The 16621-nt window shown below is 48.5% G+C and overlaps 9 protein-coding genes across 9 annotated transcripts; 4 read left to right on the plus strand and 5 right to left on the minus strand.

Annotated features, from left to right (window-relative positions):
* Window positions 1–169: 169 nt before the first annotated feature.
* BT62DRAFT_1003524 (Sec63-domain-containing protein) lies at window positions 170–1964 on the plus strand (the record flags this gene model as incomplete). The annotated part of the gene is made up of 5 exons (XM_043176950.1): window positions 170–660; window positions 697–718; window positions 771–860; window positions 899–979; window positions 1566–1964. 5 exons carry the CDS (start codon window positions 170–172, stop codon window positions 1962–1964), a joined length of 1083 nt encoding a protein of 360 aa, XP_043042304.1.
* Window positions 1965–2096: 132 nt separating this feature from the next.
* Window positions 2097–3638, minus strand: BT62DRAFT_965412 (NAD(P)-binding protein). The gene is made up of 8 exons (XM_043188771.1): window positions 3613–3638; window positions 3492–3565; window positions 3317–3438; window positions 3081–3263; window positions 2993–3029; window positions 2800–2939; window positions 2523–2746; window positions 2097–2474 (listed from the first exon to the last, which is right to left on the minus strand). Exons 1-8 carry the CDS (start codon window positions 3631–3633, stop codon window positions 2268–2270), a joined length of 1008 nt encoding a protein of 335 aa, XP_043042305.1. The 5' UTR covers window positions 3634–3638; the 3' UTR covers window positions 2097–2267.
* Window positions 3639–3770: 132 nt separating this feature from the next.
* Window positions 3771–4489, plus strand: BT62DRAFT_929884 (uncharacterized protein). The gene is made up of 3 exons (XM_043185825.1): window positions 3771–4083; window positions 4143–4245; window positions 4296–4489. The coding sequence occupies exons 1-3, from the start codon at window positions 3860–3862 to the stop codon at window positions 4398–4400; spliced, it is 432 nt and encodes a 143-aa protein (XP_043042306.1). The 5' UTR covers window positions 3771–3859; the 3' UTR covers window positions 4401–4489.
* On the minus strand, window positions 4430–9071 carry BT62DRAFT_1074342 (uncharacterized protein; the record flags this gene model as incomplete). Its single annotated transcript, XM_043179008.1, has 12 exons — window positions 4430–4734; window positions 4785–4840; window positions 4893–5825; window positions 5880–6002; window positions 6050–6488; window positions 6745–6813; window positions 6862–7094; window positions 7145–7266; window positions 7316–7462; window positions 7515–7595; window positions 7649–7662; window positions 7714–9071. 12 exons carry the CDS (start codon window positions 9069–9071, stop codon window positions 4632–4634), a joined length of 3678 nt encoding a protein of 1225 aa, XP_043042307.1. The 3' UTR covers window positions 4430–4631.
* A 327-nt stretch (window positions 9072–9398) lies between these two features.
* BT62DRAFT_1074343 (uncharacterized protein) lies at window positions 9399–11045 on the plus strand. Its single transcript, XM_043179009.1, has 3 exons — window positions 9399–9969; window positions 10023–10611; window positions 10669–11045. Exons 1-3 carry the CDS (start codon window positions 9452–9454, stop codon window positions 10813–10815), a joined length of 1254 nt encoding a protein of 417 aa, XP_043042308.1. The 5' UTR covers window positions 9399–9451; the 3' UTR covers window positions 10816–11045.
* Window positions 11046–11488: 443 nt separating this feature from the next.
* BT62DRAFT_729195 (uncharacterized protein) lies at window positions 11489–11921 on the minus strand. Its single transcript, XM_043182040.1, has 2 exons — window positions 11587–11921; window positions 11489–11539 (listed from the first exon to the last, which is right to left on the minus strand). The coding sequence occupies exon 1, from the start codon at window positions 11829–11831 to the stop codon at window positions 11589–11591; it is 243 nt and encodes an 80-aa protein (XP_043042309.1). The 5' UTR covers window positions 11832–11921; the 3' UTR covers window positions 11489–11539; window positions 11587–11588.
* A 639-nt stretch (window positions 11922–12560) lies between these two features.
* BT62DRAFT_729235 (uncharacterized protein) lies at window positions 12561–13571 on the plus strand. Its single transcript, XM_043182041.1, has one exon. It carries the CDS (start codon window positions 12837–12839, stop codon window positions 13401–13403), a length of 567 nt encoding a protein of 188 aa, XP_043042310.1. The 5' UTR covers window positions 12561–12836; the 3' UTR covers window positions 13404–13571.
* BT62DRAFT_729093 (uncharacterized protein) lies at window positions 13480–14302 on the minus strand. Its single transcript, XM_043182037.1, has 3 exons — window positions 14210–14302; window positions 13775–14147; window positions 13480–13727 (listed from the first exon to the last, which is right to left on the minus strand). The coding sequence occupies exons 2-3, from the start codon at window positions 14110–14112 to the stop codon at window positions 13556–13558; spliced, it is 510 nt and encodes a 169-aa protein (XP_043042311.1). The 5' UTR covers window positions 14113–14147; window positions 14210–14302; the 3' UTR covers window positions 13480–13555.
* Window positions 14303–14342: 40 nt separating this feature from the next.
* BT62DRAFT_918341 (P-loop containing nucleoside triphosphate hydrolase protein) lies at window positions 14343–16429 on the minus strand (the record flags this gene model as incomplete). The annotated part of the gene is made up of 9 exons (XM_043184082.1): window positions 14343–14484; window positions 14538–14657; window positions 14752–14767; window positions 14821–14948; window positions 15042–15510; window positions 15573–15656; window positions 15713–15982; window positions 16150–16242; window positions 16288–16429. 9 exons carry the CDS (start codon window positions 16427–16429, stop codon window positions 14343–14345), a joined length of 1464 nt encoding a protein of 487 aa, XP_043042312.1.
* Window positions 16430–16621: the final 192 nt, after the last annotated feature.

A 16621-nucleotide genomic window follows, 5' to 3' on the forward strand; every position in this document is an offset into this window, starting at 1 on the left:
GTAGATAGTAAAACCAGATTGGACACTTAAGCATTGACTCGAGAATACATACCTTCTTCCATTGACTGGCAGCTACTTTTTAATTTGCATTCGTGGTACTGGGAACCGGGTGTTGATGCGAACCAAGTCCAATCTTTCTTTCTCCTTTCCTTTTCGATTATCTCGTACAATGTCCCAAGACTCTCAACCACCACTGCATCCATTGTCTCTCTCCATTCCCCGCGGTGCTGAGCAAATGATGTCTCTTTTTCAATCCGAAAAGGCCCGGGCTATCGCGGAAGCACATAATCAATTCTTAGACCTGCAGCGTCGGTATACCGAGCTAGAACAGCTCTCGCTGCAGCACCACCGAGTCACAGAGAAAAGTCTCGCCGATGCCCTCCATAGAGAGACCAATCTCCACGCTCTACTCACTCAAATGTCTGGTGAACTAGAGGCTGTAAAGGGTATCATCGCCGCAGTGCCGGGCATGCACTATGAGATGAACGAGCAGACTGGACAGAGGGTATTGACTTGTTACGAGGTTTGGCGACCTCATCTACAAAATTCGGTCAATGGAGTGACGCTCAACTGGATTCCGACTGAAGATGGTGGATACGGACAACCACCATCGACATCGGGAGGGACTCGTCATGCCAATTTTGTAGATATCGTCCATGTGTCGGCGATGTCTTTCCATTGAAGGGAAGGATTTAGGTTAGTACCTTCGAGTTCTTTCGTGCGGCATCGTGGGCTAATACAAACTTGGCTGCTAGACAGATGTACTACAGGGTCGGGTCTTTCCCCGTTCTAATGCTTTCTTCGCGCTGCCATGCTATTCTACCGATTTCGCCCTCCTTGAACTCCCCACTATTGCAAACGTATACATTCTTGTAATATTGACGTCTGAATCGTACAGGACCTTGATCATTTCAATCGCTATCCCCTGGTTCTTCTACCTGTCCCCGCCGACATCTTCCTTCGCCGTGGACACTCGCAAGTAATTATGTTTGAGATATCCATCCGGATGCAGAGTATTATAGCGACGTAACTCTCGTACATATTAACCGCCACCTTGCCGTTTCAAAAACTCTTTGAATAATACGACGGACTGATTGAACATACAGGTAAGAGCTTGAACTCTTTGAATAACGCGAATACACGGAATAGCTCCAGAGTCGACTTGGACTTTCTTCGCCTCAGATACTAGTGGTCACATAGTATGGCGACGCGATCCTCCCTAACTCCGTGCTCTGATGGTCACCGAAGCATTCACACAGAACGGATGTCACTGAGGAATACCAAAAGTGGTTGGTGGAGAATGATAAATAAATCGGTGTGTTTTCATGGCTTTGGGTTTCACGGTTTCTGATGATTCATTTGATAAGCTAAATGGCTTGACAGGTTACGGAAAATGAGGAATCGGACTGTTGATGGATCTCCGTAATTGTGCAATTGTACTGTATCCATGGAAGTGAATTATCAATGCTGGAAAACGAGTACATCGACTCGTTCATAGCTTCCCTAAGCTTCAGTATGTCAATCACCTTCTTTATCATGAGTAGGAGTTCTGATATTATCGCCAGGCTTCAAGCTCAAGTTCAACCTATCACTCGCTCCTTGCTGCGTATCGATCGATCTTTCGATCATTCCTGTTTCCGTGGGACGAGAAGATTGATGGCGGTGCCGAAAGTTTTTTGATCATGGTAGAAGATGTCGATGGAGAGGTCATTCTCTTTCATGATACCTTTGTTCTCCGCCAACGCTACGCTGAAGATGAACACAACGTCACGTTAACGGTTCCCATATTTGAGCCCGTGCCTCCCAACTATTACATCTCCATCATCCCTGACCAGTGGCTTCACTCCGAAACCAGACTTCCTATATCATTCAAGCCTCATTCTTCCCAAAAATCTTCCCCCCCTTATGCGCCTTTCAGATCTTCAGCCTCTTCCGCTATCAGCCCTCCACAACAAGGAGTTTGAGAACTGCACAATAGAAACTTTCAACAGGAGAAGGTGCTGTATCTGTCACACCATTGATGCTCCGACCTGCAGCGGAAAGACCGTTCTTTTGTATCGACTTCCTGAAAAATGAATCCGACTAGTACAGTCATTGCAGCAATATATATATATATCTACCTAACAGAGATGATCGTGTTGGAAAGGCAAAATATGTAAAGTATCATGTCAAAAGACTTCTACCGTTGTTAATATGTAGATGAGCAGTCGCAGCCCTGACGCCAAAAAACGTGGTAGACACGACTTGAAATACTGTACATGATTTTACTAGATCTTTTGGGCCGTTTCCATCTTGACGAACCCGTCGATAGTATCAAGAAGACACTGTTCGAATGAGATCCACTTGATTCCAAGCTCAGTCTCTGCGATAGAAACGTCGATTTTGGCCGTCGGGTCCCTAACTTTTTCAACAACATCTAACGATGGTAAGCGGTGAGCAAAATTCGGCCGTTTCTCCCTTAGGATATTCACCGCCTAAGTGACACATTAGCCGGCGGACCTCCGGATGAACCAATACTATACCTCATAAAATGTGTACATGCCACCATTGACAAGTACCCTTTTCCCGATGACCGAATCGACCTTCAGAGCTTTGACGTGGAGCGCGGCAACATCTCTCACGTCAGTGTATGCAGGTAACCCTGTCTCCTCCAGTTTGCCGCTGATGAGATTGTATATATCCTGGGATGAGGTATTCAAGGCCGACAGGTCAGCAGGTAGGACAAGGGGACCATATATCATGGTAGCTAAATGGAGAATGAATGGAGCGGCAGTGGAGATAGTGTAGGGACGTGCGTACGACTCATTACGGTAATGCGCATCTCGGGATGCTCGCGGTCGAATTCAAAGGCGGCCTCTTCGGCGATCTTCTTGGAAACAGCGTAAACACCCACTCCAGGAAGCGCGCCAGAAACAGCCAGCTCGTAGGTTAGAGGGTTCCTGGTGTCTCAGTAAGTCTATATTGTTACCTTGACAGAACTGCTGCGCCATACCAGTCCTCTGCAGTACAGGTATATTCACGCCAAAGACCTGAATCAGAAGGTTATACAGATCGACGGTAAACCGATACAGGCAGCTTACCACCCTTGGTTGGGTCAATGACTGCAGCGATGCTTCCTGTTACAATAACGCGTCGGACACCATGCTTGAGACATGCTTCCAGAACCTTGAGCGTCCCCTGCCTCGCGGGATCAAGAAGGTCCTTTTTAGGATCGTCTACACTCCGGATGAAAGGCGATGCCACGTGAATAACGGCACTTATACCTTGGGCGAAGTAAGACCCCACAGTCAATGTATAACCTGAAAATGGGAGGCACCTTTCAAAGCCTCGGAGTAATCTCCATTCATCAAATCTGGCACCACTGCCGTATCGAATCTATTACCATAGGATGACCAGCAAGTGAGGACTTCTTGGGCCTTGGACGGCGATCTCACGGTCCTGCAAGGCCCCGGTTAGCACGATAGCCGTTCAGGAACGAACTCGGAACTAACCCCCGAACTGAGTACCCACTCTCAAGGGCTTTGACAACAACATGGCTGCCCAAAAAACCTGTTGCGCCAGTGACCTGCTACGGTGAGCGCGACATCAAGGACATTATAAAGGATCGCATACCAGAATCCTTTCTGAAGCCATAGATGAATACATGTCTGTAACTTTGAAATCAGTGGCGCTGCTACTTTATAGGCATCGAGAATGACTCGGGCAGGCACTCCGATCGATTACATTCCTCTTACAAAATAGGCCGTCCGGCACAGTCATACTTCGGTCGGATTCCTAAGCCATGCTCAATTGCATTGGAGTATGTGAGACATTTAAAAAGAAGGAAAAACGCAACCGATGCTCCAATTCAGAAGCAACCATGCCTCTTCATCGATTTTATGTCCCCCCTAACCTTTACTCGGACGAGGACAAGCAGACTCTGTCCAAAGCTATCACGAACCAATACACCAGAACTGGTCTCCCCGAGTTCTACGTCGTAGTTCTCTTTGTCGAGGTTCCCAGACAAGGTTATTTCGTCGGTGGAAAGGCAACAGACAATTTTGTCCGCGTAGTAGTCCATCACCTTGCGAAACAGTTCGCGACGTATGTGTTTATTGACTTTGACATACTGACTTGTTGATAATGTCTGGATACGCACATAGTGATGAAGACAAGGCCAGATTCATGAACGCGTACGAGCAGACGATAGCGCCATTTACCAAAGCCCGCGGCGTTGACTGGGAAGTTGAAGTAATCGATTCCGACGTAAGTCCTCCGCTTTCAGATTGGCGCGTCCATGCTTATCCAGTCATAAGCCACAACTGTGGAGGGAGAATGGAATCATACCTCCTCATGCAGTGAATAACACCGAGATTGCGTTGCTTTGGGCCAAGGAGAATAGACCGGTCCCGTACTACTAAGAAGGCAGAGCCTGACAGTGGAGATGTTGGCATGTATATAGTTCCCAGCAGATGGTGTAGCGTCTTTCCAGAAAGAATACTTGCGTAACAGTTGTCCGAGTGAGTTATGTACCTCTTAACACCACTTATGAAGGTATCGACAATCCACAAGCGAATCCGATAGATATTCGTGCTAATTCTGGACGTGGACGGTGATAGTCGTACATGAGAAAGTCATCGGACCAATAGTGGCTACCGCTTTATCCTCTTTCCGTCTGGCTCCAATGATAATGTGCCTAGGGGTGTCCTCGTACTCGAAGTGTTGCTCAAACCCATCCCCGGGCCAGGTTTCCTTCTGAGAAAACGTTATATCTGAGTCAGCAAGAACAGCAGAGAGGCACTCACGGAGCCCCATCGGCGTTTCGCTTCACACCACTATGTATTGGAAGTCCAAGAGGATTCTAGGAGGCAGTGTTAGCGATGCTTACATGCCGGAAAATTGGATGAACATACTATCGTCCCCGTCGGAAACCGAAACCCACCCGTCGGAGTGTCAGGTCGTCTTTGTGGATTATGAACGCTTTGCTGCGCTGTCGGGTGCTGTTGATAGGAGTTGATGAGCGCAACTCGATTCTGATTTTGCTGCTGTCGTTCTACAGATGTCCGCGGTATAATAAGCTTAGGATTGGAGGGTGGTATTGTAGCTCGCTCTCCCAGGACACTTCGCTCTGCGGAATGGCCTTCGATTTCAGCTTTGATAGCGGCCAGTCGGTTCTGCTTCTGTTGTTGATGCTGTGCTCCACTGCGTGCAGATGCTAGCACTGTTGGTTTGTCCTCTCTTCCACCATTAAACAGCTCCCCAACTACACTACGATCCACATCCTCGAATCGCACGTTGTCTCTTATGCTCTCGTCGTCGAACTCTTCACCCTCACACAAGATGGGCCTTCCCATATCTCCTTCACCAAGATCCACTGTGGCGAGAAATGCGTCATCTTCAGAACCGAACATGAATGAATCATCGCCCTCAGGCTCAATCGCTGATAAAGTTGACGAAGACGCAGCATTAGTATTGATGTTCCCCTTGCCAGAGGAGGAATTGTCATTCGGCTGGTGCAGTGTCGTTATAGGCATATTTATCTGTGGATAAGGTTTCGGAGCCGGGGCTTTAAAGGTAGCACATGCTGGTTGGGGCGGTCTATGCTGTTGCGGCACCGCGGCATTCTGTGGTGGCCGTTGTGGTTGTTGATGGAGAGAAGTTCGTTGCGGTTGCGGGGGAATACATGCTTGTTGTAGAGCTGGTGCATGCTGTGGTTGTTGTTGAGGCGTCGGTGCGCGTTGTTGTACGGGTGCATTCGTCTGTGGTTGGGGTGGATTACTTGGTGGCGGTGGTTGTGATTCAGCAAATTCTGGTCTTCGATGCAGCTGTGATTTGTCAAATTTAGGCTACGACTCTGTTAGCATGTATGGTATCAGTTGTCACGAACAGACCATGCGTACCGGCTGGACTTTGATCTTAGTGACTTCTTGGGTGTATCCTTTGTCATATAAGCAGTTTCCCAAAAGATTTCCAAAATTTCTGAGAGCACGCTTGAGACCATCCGTAACAGCCTCTTTCTTGCACTGGATGATCATGAGATGAGCAAAAGAAACATGAACGGAGAGCTCACTTTATCCAGACCCTGCCCTTTACTCTTCGTATTCTCTATCGTTCCATATCCAATATCTTCATGAAATGACCCGCTAGTCACCAAAGTCACCCGTACAATAGCCGTGATACCAATGCTGTACCTGCGTGTCGTCTCGTCGAAGTCCATAAATTCGGTGCTCATCGTGACGATACTTGAGCTCCACCCATCAAATCCGAAGACCTCATTGGCAAGATTGATTATCTTCCAGCCCTCTGCATATGTGAGCTTTGGCCCTCCACCTGGACCTGGTCGAGTGGAAATGTATTCAGGACCGAGCTTTTGAGTCAGTTTTTGTTGAAGAATCGGAGGATCGTAAGGTGGGTGAGATGAGGAAGAGGCAACACTGGAGGAGCCGTGCATCGATGGGTCAAACGATAGAGATCCGGACGTCGTACTGGGGTTCGGCGTAACCATGTTGCTTGATAGAGATTTTTCGTAACAATCAATGATATGACCACTGAAGGCCCCAGCCATTCAATATCTGTTTTTGTGCCAGTTGCAGGGCCGCGTCGTTGAAACAATCGACGTCAAACAAGAAAATAGGACGTGGTGGTCGGAAACAAAGAGTGCAGAAGACACGATGACGTTACGCCCGTGACGCCCCGGCCCGCGTTTAATGCACGTGATCGTTTTTTCAGAATTACTTTTTATTTATTTATCTCCAAAAATCTTACTATAACCACCTCTGAAAATGTTCCAATACTCTGAGCATCACATCTTCAGCGTGTTTTTTCTCGACGAACCTAAGGACGTCAGTTTTCGTTGCGTGAAGATGTTTTATGACTACTTACCCATGCGGTTCTCTCGGGTACACTATCATCTCAACTCGATCTTTACAGGGACCTTCGGTCCTCTTCAAACTTCTGTATAGTCCGATGCCTTGGCCGAGCGGAACGCGCTCGTCTTTTTCGCCATGTAAAATCAAAACTGCCGTGGTTACTCCGCTTACTTGTTGTATAGGACTCTCCTTCCTGGAAGTCCCGTTCAGTCGCCCTTCCCAAGGCGAAATGCCCCCAAGCGCTCCCTGAAGAGATCCATGGATGTCGTTTCTGAATATTTCTTTGGACAACATACCTCTAGCTCTGGCGAAGCAGCTTCCATTACCATGCTTTCCCAGTTGGAAACGCCAGCCCCCACAACAGCTGCTTTGAACATAGTCTTCGTTTGGGTCACCCCCCACGCTGTCAATGACCCTCCTTTTGGAATTTAATTACCGGGATGTATTGCAGAGCAAGAAACGTTTACCGTGACTCCATCCTGCTACGGCTAGCCTATCTGGATTAGCAAGGCCGCGGGTGACTATCTCATCGACCATGCTCTCGCAATCGGGCCAATCAAAGGTACCGATACCACAAGAAGCGGCATGAGCAAAACTATGGCCTTTTCCTTGACCTTGAATACGGCGATCAGTCGTGGAAGTGTAGCGGCGTCCATTCTCCCTCACTTCCTCGGTAATTAGGCGAGATTACAAGATATCCGGCGGACGCGAGCATCTCCCGCCAATTGCAGAAATAGGGCATATAATCTACTTGTTTATCAGTGAGCCGTTCTACAGCTCTTCTCGTAATATCTACTAACCTGGGACGTCCCGGCTAAATTAGGCTCATCATCAGCGAGATGTCGAAAACAAGAATAATGCCCACCGGTATGGCCCTCCATGGAGGAACAAGATAGTTGGCAGGGCACAAGCGCTCCTTTGGTCAATGCCTGGGGGATATCTTACCAAGCCACTGAGTTCCACGCCGTCTCTGCTTTTCCATCGAATGACCTCAGTCTTTATCTGCGGTGCATCAGTAAGCCACTGCAAATGGGATGATAACTGCTTCCTTCTGCCCGTGCAGCACCCTTTCTCGTCATCGACGCGAACAGACCACACATTTGGCGCCTCGTGCCGTATGCCAGAGCTCAGCACCGCGGCAAACACGTACGAGACACCTGTCCGATTGCGTATTCTTTTGGCGTCCCATGCCCCAAACCATATGGCTTCATCCTGCGTTTGGAAAAGCTGACGAACATCTACCACCTTATTCTCGTCACCGTTGGATGAAGAAAATGAAATCCCGTCAATTCGTGTGTCAGTGTCAGAAGATACTTCGACAGCTATCATCCCGTTACTGGTATCATCGCTGTGATTTGTCATATCGACGATCCGGATGGCATCCTCTGTCGCACCATACAACTTCCGCACCGATGCCCTCTGATCCGCCCCTTGACGAATGTACAGTGTTCGCGCATCAAGGATATTGGCTACCTCATAGCTTTGCAGGGCCAGGATGTGGCCTGAACTGAGCCAAATATTTGGTCCAGAGGGCGAGCGGGGGTACGCGTCAATTGTTTCAGGCGCGTCTTGAGAAGCAACGGATACCTTTTCCAGCAACACCTCCCGTTCGGCTGCCTCCAGCCCTCTGTCCTCCCGTAACCTATGAAGTAATTCCTTGCTGTCTGGACTCCACGTGAAGCTTTCGACATGTCGATCCTTTCGTATGTGGTTCATGGATGATACTTCTCCTGTGATCAGATTGAGCAGAAAAAGGCGCGATAACCCCCGCTTATCCCCAATCCGCCTTGCATCATCTCTATCCTCTCGAGCGGGCCCGTCATTTGTAGACGTGAAAGCTATATATGTCCCGTCAGGCGACACCTGGAACTGCTGTACACCCTTCCTCACGGGTTCTACCATCAAATGCATTGGCTCTTCGTCTTCAGTTAGCCTCAAAGAGTAGAGGCTTCCTCCCTTCCCCGGACTAAATCGGTCGGAGAGAAAAATAATCATGTTGGAGTCGAATGGATGAAATACGCCTGCGCGGTCGTGAAAATCGCCATTCGTCAGTTTCCGGGCGCTGTCAGTGACGTCTGTCCGTGCGAGCCATAGTTCAGCTTGGACGCGATCAGCTGATTTATAGAACTGCTGAACTTGGTAGAGAACGCGTTCGCCATCGGGGCTTATGCTGATGTCTCGGACTTTCTGCGAAGAGGCTATTTGGGAGGGAGTATGGCGCATGGTCAGAATGGGATACGGTGAAGCATTGTCATGTTTTATTTCCGGCCTTTTGCATACCTGTATGCGAACTCTCACATTCGTTTGCCAAGGTGGGAAATGGACTGGGAAATTTCGGTGCGTGAAGAGAATATCATGGGAAGATTCTCATGTCTCTTTCACGGAAAGGGCAGCCAAGGGTCTGTTTGTTTCATAAAGAATGATCATGATGCTGCTAGTATCGTAGAACTTCCCACTGCCACGCGAATAGCGAATACGAAATTAAAATAGGGGCTTTCTTCACGACCATGTGATGCATGTTGGCCCAAATTTCAAATTCTTTCTTCTTTTGCTCGCCACTGTCGTTCTTTCAAGCGCTCGCTCATCTAAGGGTTCGTCCTTCAATGTCAGCCCACGAAGAACTACTGCAAGGACAAGGACCTGCGATTGTAGACTGCGACCTACTTGAGGCCGCTAAGGAGAACGTTCAGCCTTTTGCTACCGGCCGCCGAGTAACAGCACTGTCGTCGATATTGTCCACCCCACATACACACAGAGAATCGAAGCTCTCGGCGACAAAGAACAGACTCCGGATCAATGTCGAAATTGCTATGGAAGACGAAGATGACGACCCCTTGGAGGCCTATTGCAGATTGGTTTATTGGACAGTTGAGAACTACCCCCAAGGCCATAGTGCGGAATCTGGCCTTCTAGAGCTTCTAGAAGAGGCGACGAGAGTTCTCAAGGACAACAGGGATGGGAGATGGAGGGGCGAAATGCGCTATCTCAAGCTGTGGCTGCTTTATGCTAGCTACGTCGAGAGACCCACCATCATTTATCGTTTTCTGATCGCAAACGATATTGGAATCTATTTTTCTTTACTGTACGAAGAGTATGCTGCGGTATTGGAGCGCGATGGAAGGTGCGTCGTATATCCAATACTTCATTTTTGTGCTTACTCATGTCGTGTCATAGGAGGAAAGAAGCAGACGAAATTTATAGACTGGGGATTGCGAGACGAGCTTCGCCATTGGATCACCTGAAGGCCAGACATGCTGATTTCGAAAAACGAATGATGTGCACGTCACCCATTGTAACCCCCGACACGACTTCTTCATTACCGCCACGCCGGCCAGCCCTGGCTACGACTGTGGACCGTACAGTACCCGTCATCGCCCGGCCCATGGCTCAGACACGTTCGACCAATGCTTCCGCCTCCAACGTCCCTCTCCAGGTCTTCGCAGACCCAACAGGCTCAGAAGCTCGCCCATCGTTGATAGAACAGAATGCATGGCCAGACGTTGGTACACGTAAAACAAGGATCAAAGAGAATATTCCACAGAGCAAGAAGATGGTGGGCTCGACTATTAAGCAGTCCAAAAGAACAGTATCTTCGTCGGGTTCTCGTATCGTTCCGTTCATAGACCCTGCCGAGAATGTGGCTACAAATGTATCGAAGGGGCGGCACGCTTCGCAGAGCCGTACGGTACCCTTTGTTGACGAGCCAAAAGAAGGTGAAGAAGAGATTCCACCGACGCCCAAGTTTACACCTTTTAGAGATGAGGTTTGTTGATGATCTGTTAATAATGTGTGCGCGCTAATATTACCGTGTTCTTTCTAGGATGTATCCCTGACTTCGCCTGCAGTTGCCGCCGAGTCCGTTATGCAAATCAAGACGCCGGCTTCGACTTCAGCTGAGGCGGAGGCATTGAGGAAGAATCCCTTGAAGAATTACGGTGGTCATGGTGTTGGCTTTGATGATCCCTAAAGCGGGATCTTTTTCTTTTACCAATTACTCTTTCTCGGATCTCACCTTGGTGCTCGTGCTACATTTTCCGATATGCTGTTCACTGTATTTTTTACCATTTGCTTCCCTTACCTTAAATAAGGGAGATAGTTACTTGTAAAGTATGGCGCTTTCACAAACTGTAATTGCACCTGGTCTTGGTGACGCAGAATAGCTTCATATTAGCGAGCAAAGAACGACCATTATGGCGTACATTTAGATTGTCCTTCAGATCGTTGATTCAAGATCTAAAAATCGCCGAACGAGGGATGCTTCAGAGAGGCGCTGCGGATACGAATTAGGCCAAACCAAAGTCGGCGAATATGCTAAGAAACCCATTGGAGCAACGACAGGCGGTGACTAGAGGTCAGGCGCTTTGTACGGCCGTGACAGACAGCATGAACTTGAATGACAAAGTAGCTCTTGTGTTGCTTTCACTTAGATCAGCCTGGATACGGCGTATAGAATGTCTACTCTCCATCGGCTGCGAACAGGTTCATTCCCTGGAGTTTGTTGATATGGATGAATATCGACGTGAAGGACAATTTGACTCACTGTAAATGCTCTAACTCAAACTCCCCCTTGTGGAAATCTGTTCTGTGACCGCCCGACACGACTTGTCATGCTACATCCAGATTGAAAGTGTAGATGTACGGATCACCGAATAGCCATGGGACAATCGGCGCATTCTCGCCAGCCTTATACACTAGAAGCGCGTTAATCTCCAGTCAGGAATACCACATAGAAACTTACAATCAAATCACCTCGCCCAATGTAAGTTTCCACCACGACGTTTGGAAAAATGCTCTAGGAAGCCTCAGACGGTGAAATATAGGTCTAAAATCCTGGAATCTACTTTGCTGCCTGGTATTCCTCACGCTAGGGCCCCAAGTGTCGTAGAAAAAAACGCAATGATCAACCTTCAGATTGCGCCGAAATTGTGCTATTCTGGAAATGAAAAAGATGCAAAGCAGGGTCAGAAATAACGAGAATACCATCAGTTCACAGTCATTGGTGAAGAGTCTCTCCAGTGGAGTGTTGGATGTCTACATGGTAGTAAATTGTTGAGGACAAGATCATTAGTCTAGGCAGGACTTCGAATTAGTCATTAACAAGTTCATGATCTACCATGGCCTCTATCATCAATCATGAAAGTTGCAAGGATGTAACAGTCCAATAATGGTCAACCTATACAAAAAAAATGACAGAGAGGAATATCAAAATAATAACTCAAGGGTAAAAGCAGAAAAAGCTGTCATTGATAGAAACATAAGGAAATATTGCAGTATAAGAAACACAGGCAAGTGGTCTGCACTCCCTATTCCACTGTACACCTGAGTCACAAAAACTTGTGTTGTCACTGTCAGAAGGCAGGAAAAGAAGCTATGACAATAGTCAGACAGCAACCAGAAATCAAACAAGTGATGCACATGCACACAAATTGCTGTCATAAATAAATTTTGGGTGCCCTCCTAGATGAGGACCAGGTTGAGGTGGGCATACTTGAAGAACTTTGTAGCATGGAGTACCTTCATGATGAAGGATATGGGGGTGACATAAGTCAAGTCAGAGGAATCAGTGGTGCCAGAACCACCAGTGAGGATGCCACCAAAGGTGTCAGTGATGCAAGATCCAGAGTCCCCTTTCCTGGAGAACAGGCCTGAGTTCTTGTCAGAGGGGATGATCTGCCACTCCCTTGACTCCAGATACTCATTAAAATAGCTGTGTGTGTATGATGAAACATTGTTCACCTTGCCAATGGTGGTCCCAGTATTGGTGCTGTTTTTGAAGATGATCAAGCATGACTCATTGTTGGCATTGTGCATGGATGGATTCACAAGGACAGTCTTGGGGACCTGGCCTTGCATGATGCCAACAATGAGTTGTGCTTGGTCATCTTCAAAAACAGCATCAGTACTGAGACCACCATCAGCAAGACAAACAACATTTTATCATACACACGCAACTATTTCAATGAGTACCTGGCCTCAGAGTGTCATGAGATGGTCATCAGGGAATTTGAAGGACATGGAGCTGGTAGAGTGCAGATAGACCTTCTCCATGGATTCTCCACATGTGTACTTATCGCCAATGTTGATGGTGTTGCCATGTTAATTGTTGGTGTCAAGTTTGCTGGCATCGATCTTAATGATGGCAAGGTCCAGCATAAACTCCCCGAGTTCGGTGGAGCAGAAGATGGGAGGGGCCCAGGCGAGCTCCCCGAAGACACGCTTCTCCTCCAGCCTCCAGTGAGTGGCAATCTCCCGGCGCAAGTCCCCGAGTGCTTTCATCCTCGTCTCCGCCCTCTGCAAATCGTTCTCTGCCTTCTCGCGCTCTATGACGGATGCGCGGTCATCCTTGTCCTTAACCAACTCAATCCTTTCCCTAGAATCGATGTCGTGAGCCCTTCGTCCCCAATCTTGTCGTCGATGGCGGCGAGCTTCTCGTTGAAACCGGTGGTGCCAAGGACAATCATGTTTTCATGTGCCCTGCTGTTGTTCCTGCACTGGTATTCCCTGTCCTTGTCCCTGTCGACAGGGAGGACAATGTGCCGGGCAGTGACGAGATAGATGTCCTTGTTGTCGCCACCGGCGCTGAGGTAGAAGCCGCCAGTTCTCTCGGCCCAAGGCCTATTCTCGGTGAGATCGGGATGCAGAGTGTCGCAGTGTATGGGTCGCGAGCAGTGAAAGTAGGGTCGGAGAAGGCGACAGGATCAAAGAACCTATTGCCCCCTTGTCTCATAACACGAGACTCCCTGATTTCGACGTGGTAGTCGCGGAGACCGTAGCAGTTGATGAACGCCTGGCAATGGAAGGCGACGTCCTTGCCCTTCTCGAAGCTGAGCGCCCCGAACTTGACGCCAATCCAGACGATGGCTGGGCCGGAGGACTGTCCTTCTTTGACCATTCAGAGTGCGTCGATACTAGTCCAGTTCACGCACATTGTGTTCAGGCTACTGCGAAGGCGGTCGGCCAAACCGTGGTCCCAAGCACTAGCAAGGGGGTGATCACCCAGCTCCCTAAGCTCTTTGACGACAGAGTAGGCCTCGGGGCCAGTTAGATCCTCGAAGGGGCTGGGATTGGTTGTAGCGATGAGGGGTGGATTGGAGGGCAAGCCCTTGTAGTAGACCTTAGATAGAGCCTCGGTCACTACGAACCGGGGCGTAGGGGACATAGTGAAATGTTCGGTGGCAGACGAAAGCTCACTAAAAATACCCCCGCCGGATGAAGAGGTGGCTGTGAAAGAGAGGGGGGACTGCAGCTCCGCGTCCTCGCCCATGGGCTTGAAGGCAATGGCGAGCTTGGATGGGTCTACTGAAAAAAAGGGCAAACAAATGTCAGTACGGGAAGGCAGTGAGAGAGCGAAAAGGAAATACATTGGTGATAGATCTTGTGTTCAAAAAACTTGAGGAATGGAGATGAGTTGAGAAGAGTGATATGAGTGAGCAGAGTTAAGTAGCGTTTGGTGAGGGAAAACAGTGTGGGAAAACAGGTGTCCTTTTAGTGGTGTTAGGACTTGGAGCTCTCTGCACTATCCCAAGCGTGGGTTGTCTCGTGTCGAGCGTCTGAATCAGGAGAGGAGAGGACAATGGCGGCTAGGAATGAATAGATTAGCTGGGGGTCGATCAGGGGCTCTGGGGTCACGGACCGACTACATATTAGTCCCGTGTTGCCGCGGCCCCTCGCTAATCGCATTCCACTGACGACAATGGCGGTGTGTATATACCCAGTCGCAGCGGGCAGTCGACACCCTTGTCGGGGTTGTGTAAGAATCCGAACCAGAAGTAAGAGGACTCAGTCTCGACATATTGTGGTGTAAACGGACTGAGGGAAAGAGAGGTGCGTCGATCGATGCGTCATAAACAGGGTCAATAAACAAAGGAGCCACTCTCGGTGTATCCGGAAGACAACTAAGCACCAACAGGTTGTATGTCCTGAAAGCAATTCATTCTCGATTGAAAATAGACAGAATTCATTTTTGACTTACCAGCAGAGGCTTGGTCGAGGGCGTCCTGCACGATTCCCTCACTCTGAGTGTCCAGAGCACTGGTTGCCTCATCGAGAAGAAGAATGCGTGGGTCCGACGCGATGGCGACATGCTGCTTCTGACCACCACTGAGCAGGAATCCTCGTTCGCCAACCATAGTATCATAGCCCAGAGGTAGCTTAGTTATGAAGCCATCAGCGTTGGACTTGACACAGGCTTACTTGATCAGCGCCAACTTCTCCTCCTCGGAGGCGTTCTCATACTTGGTTCCAATAAGCCCATGCTCAACGTTGCCTCTAATCGTGGTTGCAAACAGTGTTGGCTCTTGCGACACGAGCCCGATCTGCCAACGCAGCCATCGGACATTGAGAAACTTCAATTCCCGTCCATCCAGTTTGACAACACCAGATAAGGGATCATAGAATCGTTCGATCAGAGAAATTACTGTCGACTTGCCGGATCCTGAGGCACCGACAAGAGCAGCGGTTTTACCAGCTCGGAAGGTGAGGTTGATCCCTTTGACAACGGCGATGTCGGGACGCGAAGGATAATTAAAGTGAATGTCTTCGAACGTAACTTCACCGTAAACGGTTTCGGGTTTTTCCCCACTAAGGTCGGCAGAATCTATGTCTGGTACACGGTCGATTGTAGCGTAAAATTTCGCAGCTGCACCTCGTCCATGAGTAATGGCTAGATTATATCGACACGGGTAAGCACACATGTTTAGTGAATGCATGGTGCATGGCACATACCTTGCATTTCGGGTGCTAGCAATGCCAACGAGAAAGAACCAATTAGGATCGCCATGAAGACGATGATGACAGTACCAGCATTGGCTATGGACCAAAATATTAATAATGATATTTAGAGTTTTTCACTGATGCGAACGCACCATCTCCGCACAAAATAAGGGTTGTACCGAATGAAAAGGCTAATAGAAAGTAAGTGAAAGGAAGGATTTTGTATGCACCCAAGGCACACGATGAGTAGATGCAGAAAAAGAAGACCGAAAGACTTCCACCGAGCCATATTGTAGACTTGACGTCGACCACCTTCGACTTGGCAACGTGCTGATCGTACAAGCTCGACAGAATTCGCTGTGCGCCAAAGGCTTGCGCAGTTCGAACGGTAGAGACGACTTCCTCGGCGATATTGCCAGCATCTGCAATGTACTTCAGGAAAGCCTAGCAGAAAGTTTATGCCTGTTGGATAATGTAGCACAATGCTAAATGAACGTACTGCATATATTTGGATATGGCCTTGTTCATGCCGCTCCAGTGATACCAATACAAGGTAGCAAAGACGTCAAAGCAAGTGCGAGACGCTAACTCCGGATATAGACCAATATGAAACCGGTAGCGAAGGCCGACAAGAAGGACACCACGAGCGAAACCTTCTCTGACATCCCCTGCTGTACTAAGTCTGGAAAGCATTCAGAAAAGTCGTAAAGAGAAAGGGTAAGCTCACGGGCGTCGGTCTGAATTCGGGTAGCAACCTCTCCTGCTCCAACTTTGTCAAAAAATGGGATGTCCTGACGTACAACTGCTCGCAAATACCGTTCCCTGATACGCTTTGCATTGACCTCGGCAGTATAAACCCAGACATACATATAGAGATATGTGCAGATGAATATGCCGATGCCTTGAAGCTTGATGAACAAAAGAAATAGATGTCACTGAGGATACACACCTATGATGACTAGATATAGCGCGTCGTTGGAGGCTACATGGCGGAAGCATACTCGATCGTGACAAATATGGCTAAACTAGCATATTGCGTTACATAGAGCATGTCCCTACAC

This window comes from Guyanagaster necrorhizus (genome assembly GCF_019112545.1).
Source record: "Guyanagaster necrorhizus MCA 3950 unplaced genomic scaffold BT62scaffold_7, whole genome shotgun sequence".
In the NCBI taxonomy this organism is placed as follows: Eukaryota; Fungi; Basidiomycota; class Agaricomycetes; order Agaricales; family Physalacriaceae; genus Guyanagaster; species Guyanagaster necrorhizus.